Source organism: Corvus brachyrhynchos, unplaced genomic scaffold (genome assembly GCF_000691975.1).
Source record: "Corvus brachyrhynchos isolate BGI_N302 unplaced genomic scaffold, ASM69197v1 scaffold99, whole genome shotgun sequence".
In the NCBI taxonomy this organism is placed as follows: domain Eukaryota; kingdom Metazoa; phylum Chordata; class Aves; order Passeriformes; family Corvidae; genus Corvus; species Corvus brachyrhynchos.
The window spans coordinates 2,934,243-2,957,392 of record NW_008239778.1 but is presented as its reverse complement, the minus strand read 5'-3'; the positions used below and the strand labels follow the sequence as shown (position 1 = coordinate 2,957,392).

General features: G+C 44.9%; 2 protein-coding genes across 3 annotated transcripts in view; one reads left to right on the top strand and one right to left on the bottom strand.

Moving 5' to 3' along the window:
- The window catches only part of ANKFY1 (ankyrin repeat and FYVE domain containing 1), a 31,255-nt gene extending 15,107 nt beyond the window's left edge, over window positions 1-16,148 (top strand). Inside the window, exons 9-25 of the mRNA XM_017743008.1 lie at window positions 33-101; window positions 850-1,049; window positions 1,468-1,565; window positions 1,944-2,169; window positions 3,076-3,174; window positions 3,552-3,705; window positions 4,619-4,787; window positions 5,950-6,068; window positions 6,418-6,574; window positions 7,534-7,734; window positions 8,967-9,143; window positions 9,559-9,706; window positions 9,977-10,067; window positions 10,394-10,518; window positions 10,734-10,880; window positions 11,361-11,451; window positions 12,395-16,148. Coding sequence (XP_017598497.1) covers window positions 33-101; window positions 850-1,049; window positions 1,468-1,565; window positions 1,944-2,169; window positions 3,076-3,174; window positions 3,552-3,705; window positions 4,619-4,787; window positions 5,950-6,068; window positions 6,418-6,574; window positions 7,534-7,734; window positions 8,967-9,143; window positions 9,559-9,706; window positions 9,977-10,067; window positions 10,394-10,518; window positions 10,734-10,880; window positions 11,361-11,451; window positions 12,395-12,527 — 2,404 coding nt within the window. The 3' untranslated portion in view covers window positions 12,528-16,148. The remainder of the gene's footprint in view (window positions 1-32; window positions 102-849; window positions 1,050-1,467; window positions 1,566-1,943; window positions 2,170-3,075; window positions 3,175-3,551; window positions 3,706-4,618; window positions 4,788-5,949; window positions 6,069-6,417; window positions 6,575-7,533; window positions 7,735-8,966; window positions 9,144-9,558; window positions 9,707-9,976; window positions 10,068-10,393; window positions 10,519-10,733; window positions 10,881-11,360; window positions 11,452-12,394) is intronic.
- Window positions 16,149-16,254: 106 nt separating this feature from the next.
- On the bottom strand, window positions 16,255-23,144 carry LOC103621623 (neuferricin). Of its 2 annotated transcripts, none has more exons than XM_008640457.2 (4): window positions 22,179-23,144; window positions 21,674-21,814; window positions 20,872-21,058; window positions 16,255-19,237 (listed from the first exon to the last, which is right to left on the bottom strand). In XM_008640457.2, exons 1-4 carry the CDS (start codon window positions 22,399-22,401, stop codon window positions 19,024-19,026), a joined length of 765 nt encoding a protein of 254 aa, XP_008638679.1. In that variant the 5' UTR covers window positions 22,402-23,144; the 3' UTR covers window positions 16,255-19,023. The 2 variants fall into 2 exon arrangements, with proteins under 2 accessions (XP_008638679.1, XP_017598498.1); XM_017743009.1 differs by lacking the exon at window positions 16,255-19,237 and adding an exon at window positions 20,169-20,295.
- Between the last annotated feature and the right edge of the window lie 6 nt (window positions 23,145-23,150).

The following is a 23,150-nucleotide window of genomic DNA, read 5'->3' as shown; positions in this document are numbered from 1 at the left end:
CCTGCTGTCACTGTTCTTTGCTGCAATTACAGGACCCCGTTACATGTGTCCATTGTGGTCAGGAATGAGCCTGTGTTCAGTCAGCTCCTGCAATGCAAGCAGTAAGTCTCACTTGAATGTAAAATACACTGAGGTTACCTGTATAGTGAAGATACGGAAACTGGTTTAACAACTCTTCTGTGCCTTTTTGCCTTACAATAAGACTAGTAATAACTTTGGATGCAGAAGTGTAAAGGCTGTGCATAAGTGAAGATGCTAAAACCATGTCAGAAGCCATGTAAGATTTTGCTCTACTGTAAAGAAGCAGCAAATTGCATCTTTGTGCTTTTCAAAGAGACTGAAATAATTTCAAAGGTGAGGTAATGTAGGAAGCTTGATTTGTAGTGGAGTTAAAAGGAGTAGTAAGACTCTTGAAATATCTCAGTATGTTCTTGAGTTCGGCTTGGGTTCTGCTTAAAGCTGACACCGGTGACTTCTTAGGGTGGTGAAGCAGAACACTTCCTTTGACTCTGTTTGATTGCAGCTGAATTTGCAGTTCTTGTACACAGCTTACTCAAGGGGATTTGCCTCTTCGTTACACTTAGTGGGAGTCCAAATCTACCAGGGATTCTACACTTCCCTAGGAGCAGTGAGCTTGAATCTAGTAGTCATTGAAAGGTGCTGTGCTTGTTTTAGAGTATTCACAAATTCTCTGAAGTAACTGGAGCTACAGTAGGCTTCTTGGCAAGCAAAAGTTGTCAGAGATGTATGAGATGAACTAGTACAGCTGTTCAGACACTTGAAACTTAAGCTGTGTTGGGGAACCACTTTTTAAGGTATAAACTGGGGACTCTAACTCTTTATTTTTAGACTAGACTTGGAGCTGAAGGATCATGAAGGAAGCACAGCTCTGTGGCTTGCAGTCCAGTATATCACTGTATCATCTGATCAGTCTGTGAACCCTTTCGAGGATGCCCCTGTTGTGAATGGAACCTCATTTGATGAGAACAGTTTTGCAGCAAGGTTGATCCAGCGAGGCAGCAATACAGATGCTCCAGACACAGTAACAGGTAAAACAGAGTATTTCTTTGTAGGTGGAAGGCTTGTAAGTTAATTGCTTGATGCTGACTGCACTTGGAGGAGCTGGATGAGGTTTCAGCAGCATTTTCTCCATAATAAATGGTAGGTGGTAGTTGCTTTACCCACAGCTGGCACACTGACAGTCCCAAGCTGAGCTGGACTTGCAGGAAGTGACAGAACATATGGAGTCATTGCCAGATTCTAATATCCTCTTTACACTTTCAAGATGTGTAATCACTAAATTAAAGTGCATGTGACAGTCCAGTGTTGGAAGGGGACTGCTAGTACCTAGGGTTTTCCTTGTTGGCTTCAAAGTGTAATGTTGTAAGGTAGTGGGGAAGGTGTTAGCAGACTTACTATCAGTGTGGTTGGAGTAGCACTCTAACAGTGTTCATGGTTTTTCTGTAGGAAACTGCTTACTTCAGAGAGCAGCTGGTGCAGGAAATGAGGCAGCTTCTCTCTTCCTAGCAACTCATGGAGCAAAAGTCAACCACCAAAACAAATGGGTAAAAGCAGACACTTAGTCTGAAAGTTTCCTTACTTCTCTTCAGAAATAAGATAGCAGAGATCTCTCGTAGCTAGCTTAAAGCAAGTTGGAGCACATTGTGAACCTTTGCATATTTTCAGGTATTTACTAGCGATCACTTGCATTCTTGTGGCACTGTTCTTGCAGAATCACCAGTTGTTAACATGCTTTTAGCACTTACTGCAATGCCTGGTGTAATAAAATCCTTAGTAAAAGCTAACTCATGTAGTTTGGAACTCCTAATGAGCTTCAGCTTCTAAGAGTGAAACTCTTCACACCAGCTCTTGTAGTTTTAATAATTTAAAAGCTGCTTCTCTTCATGTCTCAAGCTGTTAACCCAGCACCCTGTTTATTAAAGGGAGAAACCCCACTACACACAGCCTGCAGGCACGGCCTAGCAAATCTGACAGCAGAACTCCTGCAGCAAGGAGCCAATCCCAACATCCAGACGGCAGAAGCGGCTCTTGGGCAGAAGGATGCATCTGCTCCTCCATCAGCAGAGAATGTTCACCTGCAAACCCCCCTTCACATGGCTATTGCTTACAATCACCCAGATGTAGTGTCAGTCATCCTAGAACAAAAAGGTAGGTGTTTGCTGGTCCAGACTGTTGATGCTGCTGTGAATTGGTGTGTCAGGATGGGATCCAAGTTGTGTTTTGACAAACTACTGAGAAAGCATGTCGTCCTGTAAACAGTATTTAAGCATAGCAATTAATAAGACTGGCTAAGTAGTCTTAAACTCCAATCATCTGCTTGTTAAAACTAGAAAATTATTTTGTCTGTGCGTGTTTGTAAATTCTCCACTGCAGATAATGGGCTTGAACAGTTAGTCTCAGGTTCTGTTCTAGCTGTACAACTGAGATCGCTTTAAAGCATTTCCTCAGGTGAATGCTGGAATCAATTTTGGATAAAGGCATCTTTCTGTGGTGAGACTTCTGCCTACCTCAACTCCTTAGTAAGAGGACTTTATACAGAGCAATGCTGGTAATGATAGTAGAATTGAAACGTGAGTGCTCAAATATCAGCAGATGAGTTCATTTAATCCTACTAGTCAGCTTCTTTCTAGCAGCAGGATGGGAGTTTGACAGCCAAAGCAGGGCCAATTTTGTCTCCTACCATAAGTGGGATTTAGAAGGAGTTAGGTGAACTGGGGTAGATATTGTCCATCCCAGGAAATGGAGAAGGAGGGATGCTGCCGCTCTATTGTGGAGCCTCCATTCTCATTAAGAGTAGCTTTGTATATGCTTTGTATATGCTTTGTATATTTGGAATTGCAGGTAGAAAGGGACAGGTTAAGCCTCTTAGCTAGAAAACTGAATTTTTCTTAGTATATGTGTTAAGATTAGGCAGTAGTGGCAATATTGTCTGAATGCTAAGCAGTGTCACATCAGGGAAGCTGAAGGTACTTTGTCAGATCTTAAAAACTGACTGCTAAAGGAACAACCTTCTACAAAATGTGACATTACCTAATTTCTTATGCTTTTTTGTAGCTAATGCTCTTCATGCTACCAACAACTTGCAAATTATTCCTGACTTTAGTCTAAAGGACTCAAGAGACCAGACTGTGCTGGGATTGGCTCTTTGGACAGGTATGTGCCCTTGAAGATGAGACTTTACAATGATAGGGAAGCTATGATGTGAACAAGATTTTCTTAAAGATAAAACAGCAGGTGTGTGTTCATGTTCTGGCTTGTGCTGCTAGGGAGGAGTTGTCAAGGAGAGCTTTAGATGGTTCTTCATCTTTTAAAATTCGTGTTCACATATGACTTAGTGAAAGATTTCTAGTCCTACAGCTTCTGCCCAGAACTGTACTTGCAGTTCTGTGGAATTCTTCTTGTGTGAACTCCCTAGCAGCTTTCATATCAGATCACTGTATTGTCTGTGCACGTTAAGTCGGTTCTATTAGTCTCAGTGTTTCCATTTTATAGAATGGAAGGTAAAATACTAATGAGTTTGAACTGTTCAGGCATGCACACAATAGCAGCTCAGCTGCTTGGATCTGGGGCATCCATCAATGACACCATGTCAGACGGACAGACGCTCCTACACATGGCAATCCAGAGACAGGACAGTAAGAGTGCCCTCTTCCTGCTGGAGCATCAGGCAGATATAAATGTCAGGTAAGATCCTAACTGATACAGCACTTACCTGCATATGTATCTAGGAGCAGGTGGTGACTGCCTTTGTATAATGGCTTGAGATTTGTTTCAGTTTGTGATTTACACAGTTTGGCACTGTTCTGTGGCACTAGTTATGGCTGAGGGATTACATATGTTAACTTGGACCTATGTATAGCTCCATTGGTCAGTACCTCCTCTTGAGGCTGCAGAGGGAGGTGCTACTTAATTCTAGGTAAAACAGCATCCTCTCTAGGAGACTGAAGTCCTAGAGACAGGCCTAGAGGCACTGAACTTCTCTTGTCTCATCCGTTTGCCAGCTTGTTAGAGCTGCATGTTTGCTACTATCTAAAATATATTAGATACAGATCCAGCAACAGGAGTCTGATAAACTTCCCTCCTCAGTATCTCCTAGACAACTTGATATTAGACTTAACAGAACATTTGTCTGCTTACATGACTGACAGGCTGTCTGTTAAATTTGGCGAGCTGTACTGTAATGAATGTCATGGGTACAAACTGCCTAATGCTGCTGTGCTAACTTCAACTTTTTAACAGTTGGTATTTGACTGTTGCTTGAAGTGTTGCCACGTTGCAGACAAAGCTGTTTGCTTCTGTGGCAGCAGGCTGGCTTGGAAGGAACTCTGTGCAAATAATGGCTGCACTGAAGGAATTGAGTGTCTCTGAGCTAAGAACACTAACTTGTTTTTCCAACTTTAGAAATCAATCACTTGCTAAAAGTGAAGGGAGGAAGAAAGGTAGACTGCAGAGCTGTGATGAAATACATGGTGTGTTTGTGATGGTCTTACCACAGCAAAAATACATACAAGAGGAGATAATTCTTGGCTTTCCCAATAAAGTGCTGTAGCTGAACTTTATGATGCACCTGTAACACTTGCAAGTGTCCCTGCTGCAGGACCCAGGATGGAGAGACAGCCCTACAGCTGGCCATCCAAAACCAGCTCCCACTCGTGGTGGATGCCATTTGTACCAGGGGAGCAGACATGTCTGTGCCGGATGAGAAAGGAAATCCTCCCTTATGGCTTGCCTTGGAAAACAACCTGGAAGATATTGCATCAACTCTGGTAAGACTGTCAGTTGGTTTAGTCTCACTTTTTTTCATTGTGCTAGCAAAAAAAGGCTTCATCAGCAAAAACAAACTCAATGCATGAAGAGAACAGACTTGTCCAATATTACTAATTTCTGGAGGTCTTTTTCTTCACCACAAATTCCTCTTTACTGCAGGAATCTTATAAATACTGTAGTCTGCATAACCAAATATCTTGCAGCCACTTTAATAAAAACGTAGAATATGCTGTCTGGATTCTTGATCTGGAAGGAGTAGGTATCTGCTTAGATCAGTCTGTAGCATACACGACTTGTGTAATGATCAGCTTTCTGAATAAAACTGAATACTCATTTTATGCTTTAGTGTCTATGTTGCTTTTTATTGCATCTTAAAGTTGAACCAAGAAGGCCTTTAGAAGCTTATATTTACTTTAAAGACTGTTTACTTTCAGGCATGGGTGATACAGCAGGAGATTTCCTAGGAGATACAAGTAGACCTCCTTGTGTCTTTTTCATAAGGAAGTTACTTTGCTTTGTCCAGTTGTCTGCTAGAGACAACTATTTAAAAACTCTGCTTGTGACCTGAGAAATACATCTTGTAACTGTTCTTGACTGTGCTGGTATTGGATAAGAACATTTATGGAGTCAACACTCTTAACTACTCATGTTTAAACCTTGTAAATGGTTTGTAAAGCGGAGTGGAACAAGTCTTAAGTGCCACATTGCTCAAGTATGTAGTTCTCTAGTAGAAGAATACAAATATTAGCAAACAATTCCTGGAAAAAAACTCTCTCTGTTTAGTTGATTGTGTAAGAAAGCAGGTAAATGGGCCAGACCTTCAAAGGCAATGTCTGCTGATGCTGCTTGATTTACTGTAGGTGCTTGTCATTGCTGAAAGTGAGGTAACTAGTCCATCCTGCTTAAGATCTATCAAAGTATATAGATGAATATTTAAATTGTTAATAAATACCGTCTAATTAAGGATTACACAGTAAACAATAAAATATTGGTCTGGAAGACTTTAAAGTAGCTTCCTGAAATTCAGTGACTGTCACAGGAATAGACAAGGCATCTCAAGTTTTACCTCTAGGGGATAATGTTCCAGAAGCATTAGTCAGGGACTATTGTAGGAGCCTGTTGAAAAAAACCTTCACTGTGTCATTGTGCTTCTCCTTCCAGGTTAGGCATGGCTGTGATGCAACGTGTTGGGGGTCAGGACCAAGTGGCTGCTCACAAACCCTTCTCCACAGAGCTATTGATGAGAACAGTGAACAGATTGCTTGCTTCCTGATCCGCAGGTCAGACCCCTTCCAAGATACGAACCTTCTAACATGCATGTAGGGATGCCCCTGGCATAAATTAATTGAATGCTATCTTGAGTCAATAACAGCTATGTGCTTCCTTAGGCTTTTGCTGGGTTGGGTGGGTGACACTTGGGATTCTGACCAATCCTAAATACACATTCTGTTAACTATAATAGCATCGTGTTCTTGATGACAAGAGTCAAACTAAAACCAGGAACTTGTGCTTTTGTAGAACGTGTCAGCAGTTGCTGGATCAGCTCTTGTAATCTTTTCTGTGACCTTTTTTCAAGCAGTTTAAATCTGGATTAAACATGATAAATTGACCGCACTGTGTTTGTTTTAGTGGGTGTGATGTGAATAGTCCCAGAAAGCCAGGCCCAAATGGAGAAGGAGAAGAGGAAGCCCATGATGGACAGACACCCCTACACTTGGCAGCCTGCTGGGGACTAGAGGAGGTGATCCAGTGCCTTTTGGAGTTTGGTGCCAATGTCAATGCTCAGGTGTGTGAACAAATCATGCACAATTTTTTAAAGTAGATTCTTTGCCTCTGACGTAGTGAAAACAAACTTTCCTCTCAGCTGTGTATTTTGCTTGATAGAGAAAAGAAAATCCTGCTCTTAGAGCTGAGCCAATGCAATGACTGGCTGAAGCTCTGCTTTCTCTCCTGTCCCTTTTTACCAGACCTGGTGCTTATCTGCCCGTATGGTGGTTAATTCAGGAAGCTAAGCTGAAGGAAAATAATGATACAGAAAACTTCTTGCAGTGTTAGTTTTCTCATATAACTATGGGATTCAGTGTCTTCTGTCCCTAGTGTGAATTAAAGCCAGGAGCAGGGCTGTATTGTGCTGCAATTAATCATTAAATCAGCTATAGTGTAAAACTCCAGAGTACTCTACTTTGTTAGTATGTTTGGGAAATATCTTCTGTTATTGAGTAAACTGAGGTGATTTGAGTTACATTTCATTTTCGATTACACAGTAATCCTTAAACAGAAGCTTTATAAATAACAACAAAAGAGATGAATGGATAACATTTCTAGGTCCTGGTGCTGTTGAAAGTGACATTAAAATGAATCACAGAACACAGTCACAAAGCAGCCTTGGCTGTAAACTGCTGCTTGATGCAAACAAATGTTTAAACACCTCAGCTGACTTTGCTATTAAATTTGAGTGCTAATCTCTGCTCCCAGAATGACTGACTACATGGGAAATGTTATGGTGAGCTATTTAAAAGGCCATGTAGCACAGGATTGAGGTCAGCCTGTTTGGAGAAACAAATCTCAATTTGCTTTTCTTACACTGTGGGTTTGGGCTCACCCTGCAGCTGTTTGGTGACCATGCTGAAGGAAGCTGGGTAGGTCACAGGACTAAACTACTAAGTTGCTTTGACCCTTGAAAATTAGGGAAGGATTTGTGTACTACTGAGTCTATATATAACAAACTTCCTGGTTTCCTTCTAGGATGCAGAAGGAAGAACTCCAATCCATGTTGCCATTAGCAACCAACATAACGTTATCATTCAGCTGATGATTTCACATCCAGATATTAAGCTGAATGTACGTGACAGGCAAGGAATGACTCCCTTTGCTTGTGCTATGACGTATAAAAATAATAAAGCAGCTGAAGCAATTTTGAAGAGGGAACCAGGAGCTGCAGAACAGGTAAGCTGGGAGTGTTCAAACCATGCTGGTTTTGTTACTGCACTAGTTTGTGGTAACAGCTGTTCCACAAGCTGGTTCTGTTTTATCCTTTTGTGGCTTTACATGCAATCCGTTTGCCAGATGCCAGTTCTCTTTAGCAGGATTTATTAGGAAACTAGGTGTGTATGTGATATGTGTGAGTAAGAACATTAAGGGTTAGTACCTTGTCAAATCTTCTTATCTTGTCAATACTGAACTGAGAAACAGGCATATGTATGTATAAGGAGGAAATTCTAACTCTACTCTTGTCTTGTGCTGGACTAGTACAGAAATAATCTATTACCCAGCTCTCCTAAAGCTATCCAAAACAGAAAACGTGACCTAAAATAACTGAATAATAGATGCTATGCTGCCCTCTGCTGAAAAATAAAACTTCCAACTGTATCTTCAGGCTTCTGGTGTGACACTTCAGGCAGCTGTTCAGGAGGTTCTTCCTATCCTGTGTAAGTTTAATTACTAGCAAAATATTTGAGTACTTAGTGAGCTCTTGCAATATATGTAAAACATGGTTACAAATACAGCCAGTTTAAATATGCTTTAAGGTCAGCTGCAAGGTGAACAACATGTGCTTGGTATTAAGCAAAAAAACCGAATTCTCAGGTTGCCCAGAGCAGCTGTGGCTGCCCCATCCCTGGAAGTGTCCAGGGCCAGGTTGGACAGGATTTGGAGCAACATGGGATAGCAGAAGGTGTCCCTGCCCATGGCAAGGGGTGGATGGGATCACCTTGGAAGGTCCCTTCCAGCCATTCTATGGTTCTGTGAATACACTTTGCATCAGCGTGGCAGGATTCCATGTTGCTTCCTTCTCCTGGATTAATTGCCAGATAGACTCAAGCTTGTGTCATTTAACTGAGTTTATCATTAACTGCTGCTCAGTACTTAACTACAACAGCTGTTAATCTTTTGTCTGTTTAACAATACTCTCCAGTGTGGGGTCAAGAAATGACAAGGTTATAGAAATAAAGTCGTGTGAGGCAGATTGGACCAAGCAGTTGCAGCAGATAATTTCTCAGTTTGGTTATTTGATAGTCACATCTGTCAGGTAAGTCTCTAGTGTCAACGAGGGAAAGGAACGAGATTCTACAGTTCAAGTAGAAGGAGCAAGTGTCTCTTAGTGAAAACATGTCCTACTGCATAAAACACCTTATTCTGCAGGATTAATGGATTAATTTCACATGCCCTTTCTGCCACAGGTTGATAATAAAGGTCGGAATTTCCTGCATGTGGCTGTTCAGAACTCGGACATCGAGAGCGTGCTGTTCCTGATCAGTGTGCAGGCCAATGTCAACTCCCGGGTCCAGGATGCCTCCAAACTGACCCCTCTGCACCTGGCAGTGCAGGCTGGCTCGGAGATCATTGTGCGCAATCTGGTGCGTGCTGGAGAGTCACCGTTCCCCTGCTTAAAAATGTGCATTCTGCCTTACTGCACAGTGCCTGCAGGCTGATCAATCCCGTGGGAGTGACACCACTCTTTCTGAAACAGAAAGTTCCCGTAGCCTGTACTGTTAGCTGAGCTGTTGCAGAAGCCTTCACTTGAGCATGTTGGGTTTGTGGCAATCACTAGGTAGTGTGGCTCAGTTTAAAGAATCTTTCCTTGTGCTTTCTGCACATTTGAACACAAACACAAGTTGTAGCCAGTTAGTCATGATACCATTTTATACATGCCGGAGGCCTAGAAGTACCTCTGTACACTAGAGTCTTGCGTGCTTCATTCACAGAAATGAGCTGTTGGCTAAAATAGCCCTGAAACCATCTTTGAACATATTCCTTTTTGCATCTTGACAGCTGCTTGCAGGTGCCCAGGTGAATGAACTGACCAAGCACCGTCAGACTGCTCTTCACTTAGCAGCCCAGCAAGACCTGCCCACCATTTGTTCAGTCCTTCTGGAGAATGGAGTAGACTTTGCAGCTGTAGATGAAAATGGAAATAACGGTAAACTTTAAGTTACACAAGTAAATGCAAAACACTTCAGTAGGTCTGTTAATGGTGTCTCCTAGTGCTAGAGAGCTCACTGTGAATGGGCTTGCTCTGCAAAGGTGAAAGAATAAAAGTGCAGGAAATCAAAACAGACAGAAGGAGTTGTTTGAGAAGGAAGATTGGGAAAGTGGAAGGAGGGTGTTTCATTTAGTTATTAGGCTGTAATTATTGCTGATGCTCAGAGTCTTGAACCTTCTTTTTTCTTTTTTTTTTTTTACTGTTCAGCTCTGCATCTGGCAGTGATGCATGGCCGTCTGAACAATATCCGGGTCCTCCTCACAGAGTGCAATGTAGATGCAGAAGCCTTTAATATCAGGTAATTACTTACAGTCTTAACAGACTAAAAGAACTGCTTTGTATTTTAAAATGTGCTGATATGCTACTTAAAAAATATATTTGGCTTGTATTATATTATTTATACACGAATTTGGAAGTGTGCAAATGATTCTGTGTCTAAATTCTGTGCAAATTATACGTATGCACCAAGAAAGGAAAGTTAAAGTGGGGAGTTGTGTATGATGTACTGAGTTGCAGAGATGTAGCATTGTTCAAGTCTGAACCAAGCTTGAAAGCAAGGAGAGTTGGATGAGTAACTGCAGTAGCAAGCAGACTTTGATCAGGATAACAAACTCTTTTCCCCAGAGGCCAGTCACCAATGCATATTTTGGGACAATATGGGAAAGATAACGCAGCAGCCATCTGTGACCTCTTCTTGGAGTGTATGCCAGAATACCCTCTAGACAAACCTGATGCTGAAGGAAACACAGGTAGGTGAGACTCAACGACTACTAAATTTGGAAGTCACTCAAGTTGTATTCGTGGTACGTCACTTTTAAAGCTGGAATAATTGGCAGTAGTATGTTAAATACAGTAGGAGGCACACAATACACAGAAACTTAAAAACTAAAAATCCTGGTCCGGACTGAATATAACACAATCTGCCACTCTGTTAGCAAGGAGCTGTTTGGCTTTTGTTTTTCAGTGCTCCTCTTGGCTTACATGAAGGGAAATGCGAACTTGTGTCGTGCAATAGTGAGAGCTGGGGCTCGCCTGGGAGTTAACAACAACCAGGGAGTCAATATCTTCAACTATCAAGTTGCTACAAAACAGCTTCTCTTCAGACTGCTGGGTAAGTACCTCTTGCTGCAGTGGGAAAGTGCTTCTGGCTTATGCTTCCAGGATACTTTGGAGGAAAGAACTCTGGACATCTGACTTAGATGACAGTAATTCCAGAGAGGTGGAACTTGTGAATTTTATACTACTGTCAGTGGGGGGTAGGAATACTAGTTTTTTTTGTGATTAGCTGAAAAGTTGTACAATGCAGATTGTCAGATACTACTTTTTCTGGAAGGATAGACATGGAAACTCCTGGCTGGTTGTGTAGTCCAATGGTCCAAAACACACACTGCTTTTTAACTGGTGCTGTACTGTTGCTGTGGACAATGTGATTGAAAGCAACTACAGATTGCCTACAAACAAGACTCCAGCTCCTGCAAGAGCAGTTAAATCCATTATACTGGGTGCAGCCTAGAACTGGAAAAAACCTTCATGTTTAGTGTACTCAAGACGTGTCTGAGCTAATTTGCCTTCACATTTTTACCTCTAACAGATATGCTGACAAAAGAACCTCCCTGGTGTGATGGCTCCAACTGCTATGAATGTGCTGCCAAATTTGGAGTCACAACAAGAAAGCATCACTGGTAATATGAGCCACCTTGCTGTGCTTACTGGGAAATGGATTCCTCCCCAAATGTAGCTAGGCTTGTTCCTTCCAGTAGTTTAACGTAGGTGTATAACCACTAACCCAGCTGAAACATTCCATCCTGTCTTAGATCAGAAACTTGTAGTCTGACTGAAATCATATTTTAAGCAGCTTGTGCATTTAATATTCTGATTGGTTGTAAATGAGGAATCATGTCCACATTCCAGTGAAACAGGATTTAAATACCCAGTTGTCAGGGAAAGAAAGTGATGCACTTCACTCCACAGAGGAGCAACAATAACAGAAGTTTAGTGGTAAATGTGGCAATGGTTTATCAGAACTTGATGGCAAAGGTGCACTTGATTATTTCCTTCAGAGAGGATGGGGTCTGGGAGAGCTTCCTGTGGAAGCATGAGGTTCAGAGGGCAACAGCTGGGGCTGTGGCTTACCCAGGAAAGGCAGGAGGGAGCACACCACCACCACAGTGGTGGGAAGACCTGCTCCAAAACAGGTGGCAGATTTGGGCAGGTGTTGACAGCTCAGGTTTGGGATGCTGTTTGTAGTGTGGAAATGGCTGAAGATGAACATGAGCTGCTCTTGTGTAGATAGGAGTTGCCTTTTTTAACTAGTCTGAAGTTGTACAAAACATGCTGGGTTGGAGGGCTGTTAAGCTAAGATTCTTCTTAGCTCAGTATGCCAGAGAAACTCCACATGCATCAGCTGAAGCAGTACCAGGTGACTCACTAGTACAGAACCAGCATGTGCTGTCGGCATTAGTAAATTATTCCATGACAAATACCAGAAGATACAAGACAATCATAGCATTTCAATTGCTAGTGTGTATTTAATGATGCTATCATTGATAAAGAATGTCAAACAGTAACATCCTGGTGTTCACTAGGAGGGAATTCACTTTTCTCCCACCCCTCTTCTATCTACAGCCGACACTGTGGACGCCTGCTCTGCCATAAGTGCTCAACAAAGGAGATTCCTATCATAAAATTTGATCTGAACAAGCCAGTTCGAGTTTGCAACATCTGCTTTGATGTCCTGACTCTGGGAGGAGTCTCCTAGTATGCTCTGGAAGTAAAGGGATTCCCAGTCAGTGCACCTGACAGCAGCTCTGCTTACAAGCCCTCGGGATAGGGAAGAGGAGGCCTATACATGTCTTCTGCAATAGACTGAACAAATTAAGGACCCTGTTATGATATACTCTGGTATAAATGATTTTGTATGACTGTAAATGTATCGGGCTGCGATAGACTTCACTAGGAATCAGAGTGGATTGTTGAAACCAAGTGACAAAAGAATTTAGACCCTCTTCTAGTTGCAGTGGGGTATGGAAGCTGAAATTTATACTGATTGAATCGGCATAAAACAGGTCTGTCCTCGACATGGTGCTTTGCACTGAGCAACTCTATTAAGTCCTGTGGCTTTCAGGCTGCTTAGTAGAGATGGCATTAAGTTTCAGGGTAACCAGGTATCTTTCTTTGCTTTGTCTTAAACGTTCCCCTTCTCTAGAGAAGACTTCTTGTGAAGCTAAACTGAGCTGTTGCAACCACTGTTCAAGAAACTCTTCAGACCCAGGGGTAGTTCTAAGTATAGCTCAAGAATTGTGGCCTTACAGTAACAGAAAGCTTTACAACATCTGATGCGAAGCAGTCAGAATTGCAGATCCACGTCTTGATACCTCCTCAGCAAACGACTCATTAGCTTTAGCATGTTCAAGAGAAGTGCAAGATTGTTTTAGGAAATGCTCTTGCTCATACCTGCTGGAACTGTCAGTCTTCGTTGCACTTTCATATTTACGTTGTTGGTCCTTCCAGTTCATGGAACTTGTATAAATGACCGTGAGTTTGCTGAAAGGCCTGAGCATGTGCTAAAGGAGAAACACTAAAACTGGTGAAGTCTAACTCACAGTACAGCAATAAATGCTGAAGTGCATTAGGAATCCCAGGAGGGAGAGTAGCACTTTCCTTGGGTTTAAGGAGCCTGCACTGCTGTGGGAGAGTCAGTAACCCTACCAGTGTAGAATGTGCTGCACCTCTAGACACTAAACTTGGGTCCATTTTCAGCATGATTGCTGGTGAATGGAAGTGTTATGTGGAGGCTTCCTATTAGGACTAAGCTGCAGTATTTTAATCTAGGCTGGTTGTGCTCTCTTAAACATGCTGAATCTGTAGAAACCACCACATTGTCTAGGTAAACACGAAAGTACTTGGCTGGTAGACCAGCTTTGGTGGGCAAAGGCTTCAGCTAGAAAAAATGGGTACTTAAGCAAAACTACATGCCATGTTAAGGCTGTTTTTATTCTAAGAGATAAAGCTAGTATAGACTCAATTCAGCATTCCTCATCTTTACTACATGAATTGGTGTGCATTTTTTAATGACTGTTACTTCCAGTGAACAGGATGGACAGGTGATGATGTGTTGCCCTGTTTGGAGCAGTGACTTGTTCATCTTAAAGAGTAAGATGAGATGATGAACCAGACTGCTGCTGTTATGGGAGACTTGCTCAGTTTTTCTCAAGCTTGTACAAGGAGAGGATAGGAGAGGGTGCAATTGCTGACATTTGCATGATTAATTTCACATCAAGTCTCACTTGATCTGCACTTTCATCTTCCACTATGCATATATTGTAACTGGAATCACCCCTGTACCACTAGGGAAGAACAATGGATGACAATACAAGCTTGCCTCACTGTTTGATGTCTGCTGCTGTCATGTTCCAACAGAATGCTCTGGGTAACACAGCTGGTCTCTAACACAGTTACTAAAGCAAATGGTGAATCTCTGGCATAATATTGCAGGTGAATGAGGGAAAGTAGTGGTGTCAGTTAATGTTAGCTACAGTAATTAATGGTGTCAGTTAACTGCAATTTACAGTTTGGGGGGTTTTGAGTGAATTAGATGATGGAAACATTGTACTTCTGGTCCATTGCCTTCTGATATTTCAGGGTGTCACTGGTTGCACATCTCTAGCAGTGAAAGATAATGATGGAGAGAAAGTGCATTTGGTGAATGAAGTCTTGACTGTAGTCCCATGCTAACATGTTGTTTTTCCTTCTTGGTTTGGAGCTGCAGGGATGTAGAGGGGTAAGAGTGTGCTCAGAATGCTGAAAGACAGTGCAGAGGAGGGGTTTTCCAAGGCCACAGCCTATGGGCTTCAAACTGATTGGAAAACTGCACAGCGTGTAATTGCCAAAGCATTTAAACATCACTTTTTCAGTGGCTTCTCTGATGGAAGGGGCAAAGGAACAGGGAGCTCAGCTCTAACAGATGAAGCAAGTTTTTTAATGATGGAAAATGTGGATCTGGTGAAAATTCAGCTTAACTGAATGGCAAGTTTAAGGCTGGGTAGTTGGTCTTCTGAAAAGTAGGATATTGATTATAACTGTAAAACTCTGGGAAAGATCTGGGAAACCATTGGTAGTGCTCCCACTTTGCTGTTTACAGCCAGTACTGTCCCAGCTTTCTTACTGAAGTCTGAAAGGAAAGTTAAGGTTATTGTTAAATGTACAGCCTGAGGTGTTCATTAAATTTAAAGCAACTAAGTTCAGCAAATTCGATCCTTTTAAAGTGCCTTTGAGATAGTTTCCTTCCAGTTAACTCTAAATAGCTTTCTGCCAGAGCTAAAGGGGAAAAGCTCACTTGAACCAAAACCCAAGTTAGTTCTTTTCTAGTTCAGCTGAGGAGTTGACCCCGCCAGACAACTGGTGGGACTCAGTTCCTCACACACTCTGCCTAGTGTTGGTCTGAACTCTCAGACCACTGAGACTTTTTTGGGAGTTTTGCTGGCAATGCTCCACTACAGGGTACAAATGTGAATGAAGCAATTGGTAATGTAGTGGTGGTCATCACATTTCTAACTCTAAACAAACGGCTCTTCCCTTTCTGTAGCATAACACAGTTGTGACCAAACCCCCCACCCCTCTTACCCCTGCTGTTTTTTAGTGGTATCTATTAACTCGAGACTCAAGTCTGCCAAGCACTGAACAAAAGGTTAAATGGAAAATCAGTTTGTGTCCCTGGAAGTGCTGCTGTCACACGAGGCTTCAGGCACTTCAGCAGGGACACATGGGAAGTTGGGTGGTTCATGCTGTAGCTTTTTGTTCTGAGACTGGATTCCTTTTGATTGCAGTCATCCAGCACTCTTACACAAGCAAATTCCATGGTCCAGCACTCTTACACAAGCACAAACTGTGGTCTGGCTGAAATTTTGTGTCTGTAAAAGTTGCAGTCACTGTTTCACACCACTGAGTGGAGTGAGAATGTTGCTGTTGAAGGTAACAGAGCAGAGTAAGTCGCTGGCTACAAGCTGACAGATGCCTTAATGACTTCCCTTGCTGGAGATAACAGCTTGTCCAACTGCTCATAAACTAACATGTAACAGTATGGGAGGCCAAGGCTGGATTGTTTTGTAGATCAAATGTTAATAGGCAAGTCCTCTTTTTTCTGTAACCAGCAGAGGTGGTCACTGCAGCAAACTTGTCTTTAGAAAAATCAAAGCTTGTATGAGTGACAGAAGTAACTGAACCTTCTAATACCCTCTGTGAAGTAGAAAAGGAAGTCTTAGAACAATGGCATTTTATCTGCAATGTTTGTCCGGAGTCGTTGTAAAAATGTATTTTTCCAATATGCATTACTTTGTTGTGTAATGATTCTACTTGTAATAAAATGCAGAACTAGATGATGCATCGTGAGGTGAAACCTTGCTAAGGAAGTATCTGCTCCTGTAGAGACAGCTGCCCCTCTGCAAGCTATCCTTACAGACCACGAAGAAAACCAGGGATCCAACATCCAACTGGACATAACAACTTTATTCTTTGTTCTGAAATGAGTCCAGGTATTCATTTTCATGTTGTGGAACTGCTACAACTGTTCTTTTGGCTGTCAAGGTCTGGTGTTCTAGTTTGTACCATGTAGTCATCTCGAATGCCTTATACTAGACTTACCTATAATCAGTCTTGTGAAACAAATCCGAGCTCCCCATGGGCCAGAGCTGGTTCATGGAGTTCATCAGTTCAAGTTATTAACACTTGGTGCACTCAGTTGTGTTCTGGAAGCAGCTCAGCCCCCTGGGAGAGCAGAGAGCTCCTGCAGCTTCAGCTGAGGAAAAGGAAAGCTTCAGTGCAACAGCAAACCCAGCCAAGACTTCTGGGTGAGATTGTGATGCATTAGTCTTTTGTTAATAAAACTTACTGAAGTACAGATGAATGGCAAGCTTTATTAGAGCACTGTCTGTGGTGACCTGAGCCCTCTGTAGCTGTCACTGTTTTCTTCCCACCCTTTTCCACCTTGGGAGAATCCAGCTGAGCTGCTGAATTGGAGTTACAAGTACAGTAGTCTTGGAGCACTTCAGGTCAGTGAGGGTGTCTCCTTGTTTGCTTTAATAGATATCTCATTCCTAGTGCAAGACAAACTCTTCCCCCCTCCCCCCCCCATATTTTCAAACACTAAACAGGAATATTTGTGGTTTTCAACCAACTTTAACTTAAACCACCACCTTCCTGCCCTGCCTTTTTGCAGCAGTTAATTTGATTTTTTTTGTGTAGCTCTTGCACTCAAAACCATCCCCTCAGCACTATTTGCATAGTGATTGAGTATTACAGCAAGATGAAACTTGCTTAGAAGGTCAAGCTGGTCCACCTTCACTAGAACTGGTTTGCCCTCACAAACTACTTCTTACAGCATTTAATAGTCTGGAATTTGCTGCAACTTTTAAATAGCTCTTAAAAGTTCTTTTAAAGGCACTTGCCAATCATTTGGGGGGATGGTTTCACCACTTTAACAAGAAATTGTATTTAAAGTGGTGATGTCTTTTTAAATGTGGTCAAGGCCAAAGTTGTGGAGGCAGTGAAGTGCTGCTTTGTAGCTCTTTCCTGCACCTTTTACACAGCTTGATCTTCAGCATTGTGTGAAATGAGTTGCTCACTCCACCCCCAAAGATGGCTCAAGCCCAGGGATGAGGTTCGGTTCTGCCACACATCCTACTCTCCCTGTGAGTGCTAAGAGCTGGCACAGCAGGGCAGTGTCTGGAAGAGCTTCTCTTCAGGATGATGATTAGGTAAAAAAAACCCAAAACCAAAACCACAACCCCCCTGCAATGTTACAACAAGCATGTGCAAACATGTACGTTTAAACTGCTGTATGGCTTCGGCCCTGGCAGCTGTAGCATCCTCTAAGCTTTTATCAGTGAGAAGTGCTGTCACCTGTCCTACTGCAAGGGCGTGAATGGTGCCTCGTGTAAACTTGCCAATTAACTAACTAATCACTTAGATTCTGGGCGTCTCTTTAGAGGTGATGGTAGCTAAAAATCAGTTTATATACACTTTCCAGCTGCTTATACATAGGTGACAACTGCCTTAAGGAGAAGAACTGACCACAGCTCAGCAGGGACCTGTGCCACCACTGGACCATGATCTGCGTGTCTCTCTCAAAGCGTGGCTACACCAAAACTGATTTTAACAGCAGATTCCATTAAAACCAGCAACTGCTTCCCTGCAGCTTGAGGTTTGTAGTGCCTGAACCCTGTGCAGGTATTCCTTCCTCCCTTTTAGCCCCACCCAGAAATGGTAATAATCTGCCCTGCATTTCTGGGAGTCACTCATATTGCTGAATTCTGCCAGCTCTGATACAGTAAATATGGATTTTAAAGGAGCTGGGTCTTGTGAGGGCACATTCAGCTCAGGTTATAATCTGATAGGCACAGACCAGATGGCAGCAAATCTTTATACCAGAATGGAAACAGGAGCCAGATTACAGTAGGATGGTTGTGTTGCCACCCAGGCAGCAACAACAAAAAAAGCTATTTAGAACTACTCATTCCTGATGAGAGCAGTTTGAAAGTGGTGAATCACAGACCAGGAGGGCGAGGTCAATATCAAACAGCAATCCTCACAGGTGGCTTCAATATCTTGGCACAGTATCTAATGCAAACACTGAATGAGGAAATACAGCTCTGGCCTTTGCCTTCTCTACTCCAAGAATTTGATAAAGCTTGTGTATAACTAAACTGCACAAGTTCCTAGATACTGTGTATCTTAATTGCAGAAGAAATTCAGGGTTCTCCCTGCTACCTTTAAACTCTTTGGAGCGAGTCAGGTGCCTGAGAAGGAGCATCAGCACTGCCCTGCAGCAGGACCTGAGGACTGCGCATGAACTGTGGGCAGTGATGCTGCAGCAGCTCCTGTGCTCACTGACCTCGCTGCCTTAAACCACAGCACATTGTCCCACCACTGTGCACACAAACATCCATCTCCTGACTGCACAAGAAAGCAGTTCTAAAATACAATTCAGGCTCTGCATCTTACAGTTTGTTGCCAGGTGTAAAAATACCATAGAAATAAAGCAAGCATCCTGTTACTTGAATTTTTAGCCACTAACCTGGCTGAAGTGTTTTCCCCTTCTCTCAACTCCATCTCCATACGTTAAAAAGCATCACAAATACCATGAGATTGTTATTGCTCCCTTTGCACAGATAGGTGGAAGGGATGGAGCTGGAGCTGCCCACCCAAAGTGCAACGTTTCACCGCAGGACTCTCCCTGCCCTGGAAGGCAGCGCCTGCTATCAGCCCGTGAGGACACACTGCTCAGCCAGGGGATGGCAGCCCTCATACTGCTCCAGGTGAGGGTTATCCAGGTCCCCTCTGTCGCTGTGCTGGGAGGAGTCTGGCTGGCCCCAGGGGGGACCTGTGCTCCTCACACACACACAGCGACTCCCCTGCGAGCCAGGGCGGTACAGCTTCCGAGGGACTCCGGCCCAGTCTCTGTGCGCTCCCCCACTAGGAATGGAAAATGAAAATAAATTACAATTCAAACCCATGAAAATGCTTCCAGTCAATAGAGAATCCTTAGAAAACAACTAAGACAATATGGGAAAACTTGAACTAACAATACACTCACTGAGGTAGACTTTGCTCCCAGCAGCCACCATCCCACAGCTGATAACCTTCTTATTGGCTGTGCTTCAGAAACCTGTGGCCTGAACCTGGTTTCATCACTGCTGCTACAGGCTCTGCCATTTTGAGAGTGACCAGCTTCTGCATTCCATGCATCCATTGCTGGAAAAGGAATCACAGCCTTCTGTAGCACAGCAAAATGCCTTTTCTGGAGGTACCGAATTGCTCACAGATGATCACACATCTTCACAGAATCACAGGGGCTTGGGTTGGAAGGGACCTTAAAGATCATCCAGTCCACCCCATGCCATAGGCAGGGACACCTTCCACTAGACCAGGCTCTTCTAGGCCTTCTGTGCCTTGACTAAACACAGTGATTTTGAGAACTGGGGCAAAAGAAAAAGTACTTCCCCAGCTAATTCATCATGTCTCTTAATGTCTAAGTGTCTCTCTGGGGGCCAAATCCTGCCTGTTCCCCAACCACTGCAGCCTTTAAGCCTCTTACACAAGTCACTGCCACATGACACCTGGTCCCAAGGCTGTCCCCAAGCTCAGTCACACAGAGAAGCAGAGCCCTGGGGTACACAGTGCTGCTGGTGGGCTCACATGAAGCCCAAGCATTTTGCAGTGCGGTCTGTGAAATGATTTCACCTTCAAGCAAAATAGTCCCTGAGCTGAGAGATAACAACTAACAGGAAAGTAAGCAGGAAATGACTATCCAAAGCTTAACCTCATTTTTATGTGGTTTAAGTGAAAATGTTGTGGTATCAGGCTGTGAAACTGTCTGAAAAATGCAAGTTAATGCTTGTATTTCTGATAGGTGACAGAACCTGTTTGAATCCCAGTCCTACTGAGAATTCTGTCCTGTTTTGCTGAGAACAGGAGGATCACGTGCACATGTGGCAAATTCTTTGATTCCAGTGTTACAGAAGAGGTTCAGCCTGGAGAAAAGGAGGTTCAAGGGGGACCTTCTCACTCTCTACAACTCCCTGACAGGAGTTTAGAGCCAGGTGAAGGTTAAACTCTACTCCCAGGGAACAAGGGACAAGGTAAGAGGAAACAGCCTCAAGTTGTGCCAGGGGAGGTTTAGGTTGGATATTGGGGAAAATGTCTTTATGGAAAGGGTGGTCAGGCACTGGCACAGCTGCTCAGGGCAGTGGTGGAGTCCTCATCCCCGCAGGGATTTAAAAGCTGTGTGGATGTGGCCCTTGGGGACACAGGTTAGTGCTGGTCTTGGCAGTGCTGAGGGAATGGTTGGACTTGGTGGTCTCAGAGGGCTCTTCCCACCTGAACAACCCTATGAATTTAGACAGGGACGGAGTCCATGCCTGGCATATTCCAGCCCTGGCAGCACCACTGTACACTGTGCCAGGTCACAGACCTCAGCTACCTATGGAGTGCAGTGGCTGCAGGAGCCAGGACAGCTTCCCACACCCCTCCTGCCAGGAGAGGCAAGAACAAAGCACAGGGCACCCAAAAAGGACAGGAATGCTCTCCTCCAAAGGGTACAAGTTTACCTCTGTCTGGAGCACCAGAACCGGGTGCCTTTAGTGGAGCTCCATTCAGAGTTGCAGGGTGGGAACTGCTGCTTCTTCTGCTCAGTTTCTGCTTGGAATTTGAGAGCTTCCTCAATGGCAGCCTCAACCTCCCTCAGGGCTTCTGTCGGTGCCCCATTTTCATCGTAGAATCTGCCCACCAGCTTCCCTGGGAGAGGAGATCAATTAAGACCAGTGTTTCTAGGCAAGGAAAATGCATCATTCTGGTGGGGTTATTTTTAATTTGTTATTTAAAGACAAAAATAAAAGGAGATGTCACCATGGCCCAATTTTAGAACCCAACTGAGCTTACATCCCTTCAACCCCATGGAGCACACAGCAATTTACCCATATTAATAAATCCATGCAGGTTAAGCTTAAGCACAGACTCATTAAAGACCTGCAAACTAAAGACAGTTTCAGCTGCACAACCCAGAAGCCTTTCCCACCCATGACCTCCTTCCCCAAAGCAGTTTCCCTGCACTGCTGCTCCTATCGTCTCCCAAGTCCTGGTGATTTCTGGCTGGCTCCATGCTTTTTGCTCGGCAGAGACAATCAAAGCAGGGCAACAGCCAGATGGGAAAACTATTAAACTTTCCCTTGGAAGGAAGCAGACCTCGAAGATCTGGTGTGGCTGCAGCTCCAGCTGGTCCCCACAGGGTTCAGGACGCTGGGCACAGCTGAGAGACCCTTACCGTGGTGGCACCCTGTAGGTGAAACCTGCCCTGGACCTCCCACCATCCACCTGCGTGGCCCTTGTGTGAGCCCACCCCGCGACACGCACCCACGGGCTCGTAGTTGTCGCGGTAGAAGTTCAACCAGCTGTGGATGGAGAGCAGCTCCGGGGGCGACAGCCCTGACACGTTGTCCACCAGCCCCGCCGGGGGGAAGTCGCCGCTGGCAAACGCTCTGGTGGCATCTCTGCCTGCGGGGCAGGGGGTGGCGAGCCCCCCCAGCCACAGGGTGAATTCCTCAGTCACAGAGTGAATTCCACAGCCAGGGGATGAACCCTCCCGGCCACGGAATGAGCCCCCAGGCATGGAGTGAATCCCGCAGCCCGGGGGGCGACCCCAGCCATGGAGTGGGCTCCCCAAACACGGGGTGAGCCCTCCCTCCTCCCAGCCGGGGCTGCGACCGCCAGGCACGGAGTGAACCCCCCAGTCAGGGGTGAGACCCGATCACACACACAGACACACACAGACAGACACACCCCAGCCCGGGGATGATCCCCTCCCCAGCCACGCCATGCCAGGCCCACCCCCAGCCCCTCCCCGCCCCACCAGAGGTACCTGCGAGCCTGCTGTAGGCGCCGCCAGGCCCATAGTGCTTGCGGCCCCGCTCCACATCGAAGACCCGTCCCAGCAGGGCGAGGTAGAGCCCGGGCTCGCCCGGTGCCCCCCGGTAGCGGCGCAGCTCCGCCGCGCTGAGCAGGCGGGCACGGGGCTCGAACCCGTGGCGCAAGAGGCAGGCGGCGGCCAGGCACAGCAGTCCCGCGGCCGCGCCCCGCCACATCGCGCCGCGACACCACGACGCTTGCACGACCGTTTTCTCGCCGCACGGCAGCGTGGCGGCCAACCACGGCCGGCGCCGCGTGCGCAGGATGGCCGTCCCGAGGGCGCACTTTACGGCAGTGTGGCAGCGGCCATGGAACGGTTCGGGTTGGAAGGGCCCATAAAGCTCATTCCTTCCTTCCTTCCAGCCCCTGCCCTGCGCAGGGACACCTGCCACGATCTCGGGTTGCTCCAAGCCCCGTCCAACCCGGCCTCGAACGCTTCCAGGGATGGGGCAGCCACAGCTCCTCTGGGCAACCTGGGCCAGGGCCTCAGCACCCTGACAGGGAAAAGTTTCTTCTTAATGATGTCATTCCTAAAGACCTTCTCAGAATCACAGAATCGTTAGGGTTGTTGGTGCCCTCTGGAAATCACCCGGTCGAAACCCCTGCCAAGGCAGGGTCACCTGGAGCAGGTGACACAGGAAGGTCCGAGTGGGTTTGGAATCTCTCCAAAGAGGGAGACTCCCATGCCCTCCCTGGGCAAGTCTGTCCCAGTGCTCTGCCACACTCACGTAAAGAAGTTTTTCTCGAGTTGAGGTGAAATGTGTTCACGGGCGTTACTCTTTATCCGGTCACTGCGCACCACTGAAGAGAGTTTGGCACCGCCCTCTTGGCACCCCTTAGAAATATTTCTATGAATTAATGAAACCCCCTCTACGTCTTCTCCACGCAGCCAGGCCCATGTCCCGCAGTCTCTCCTCGCTGAGGA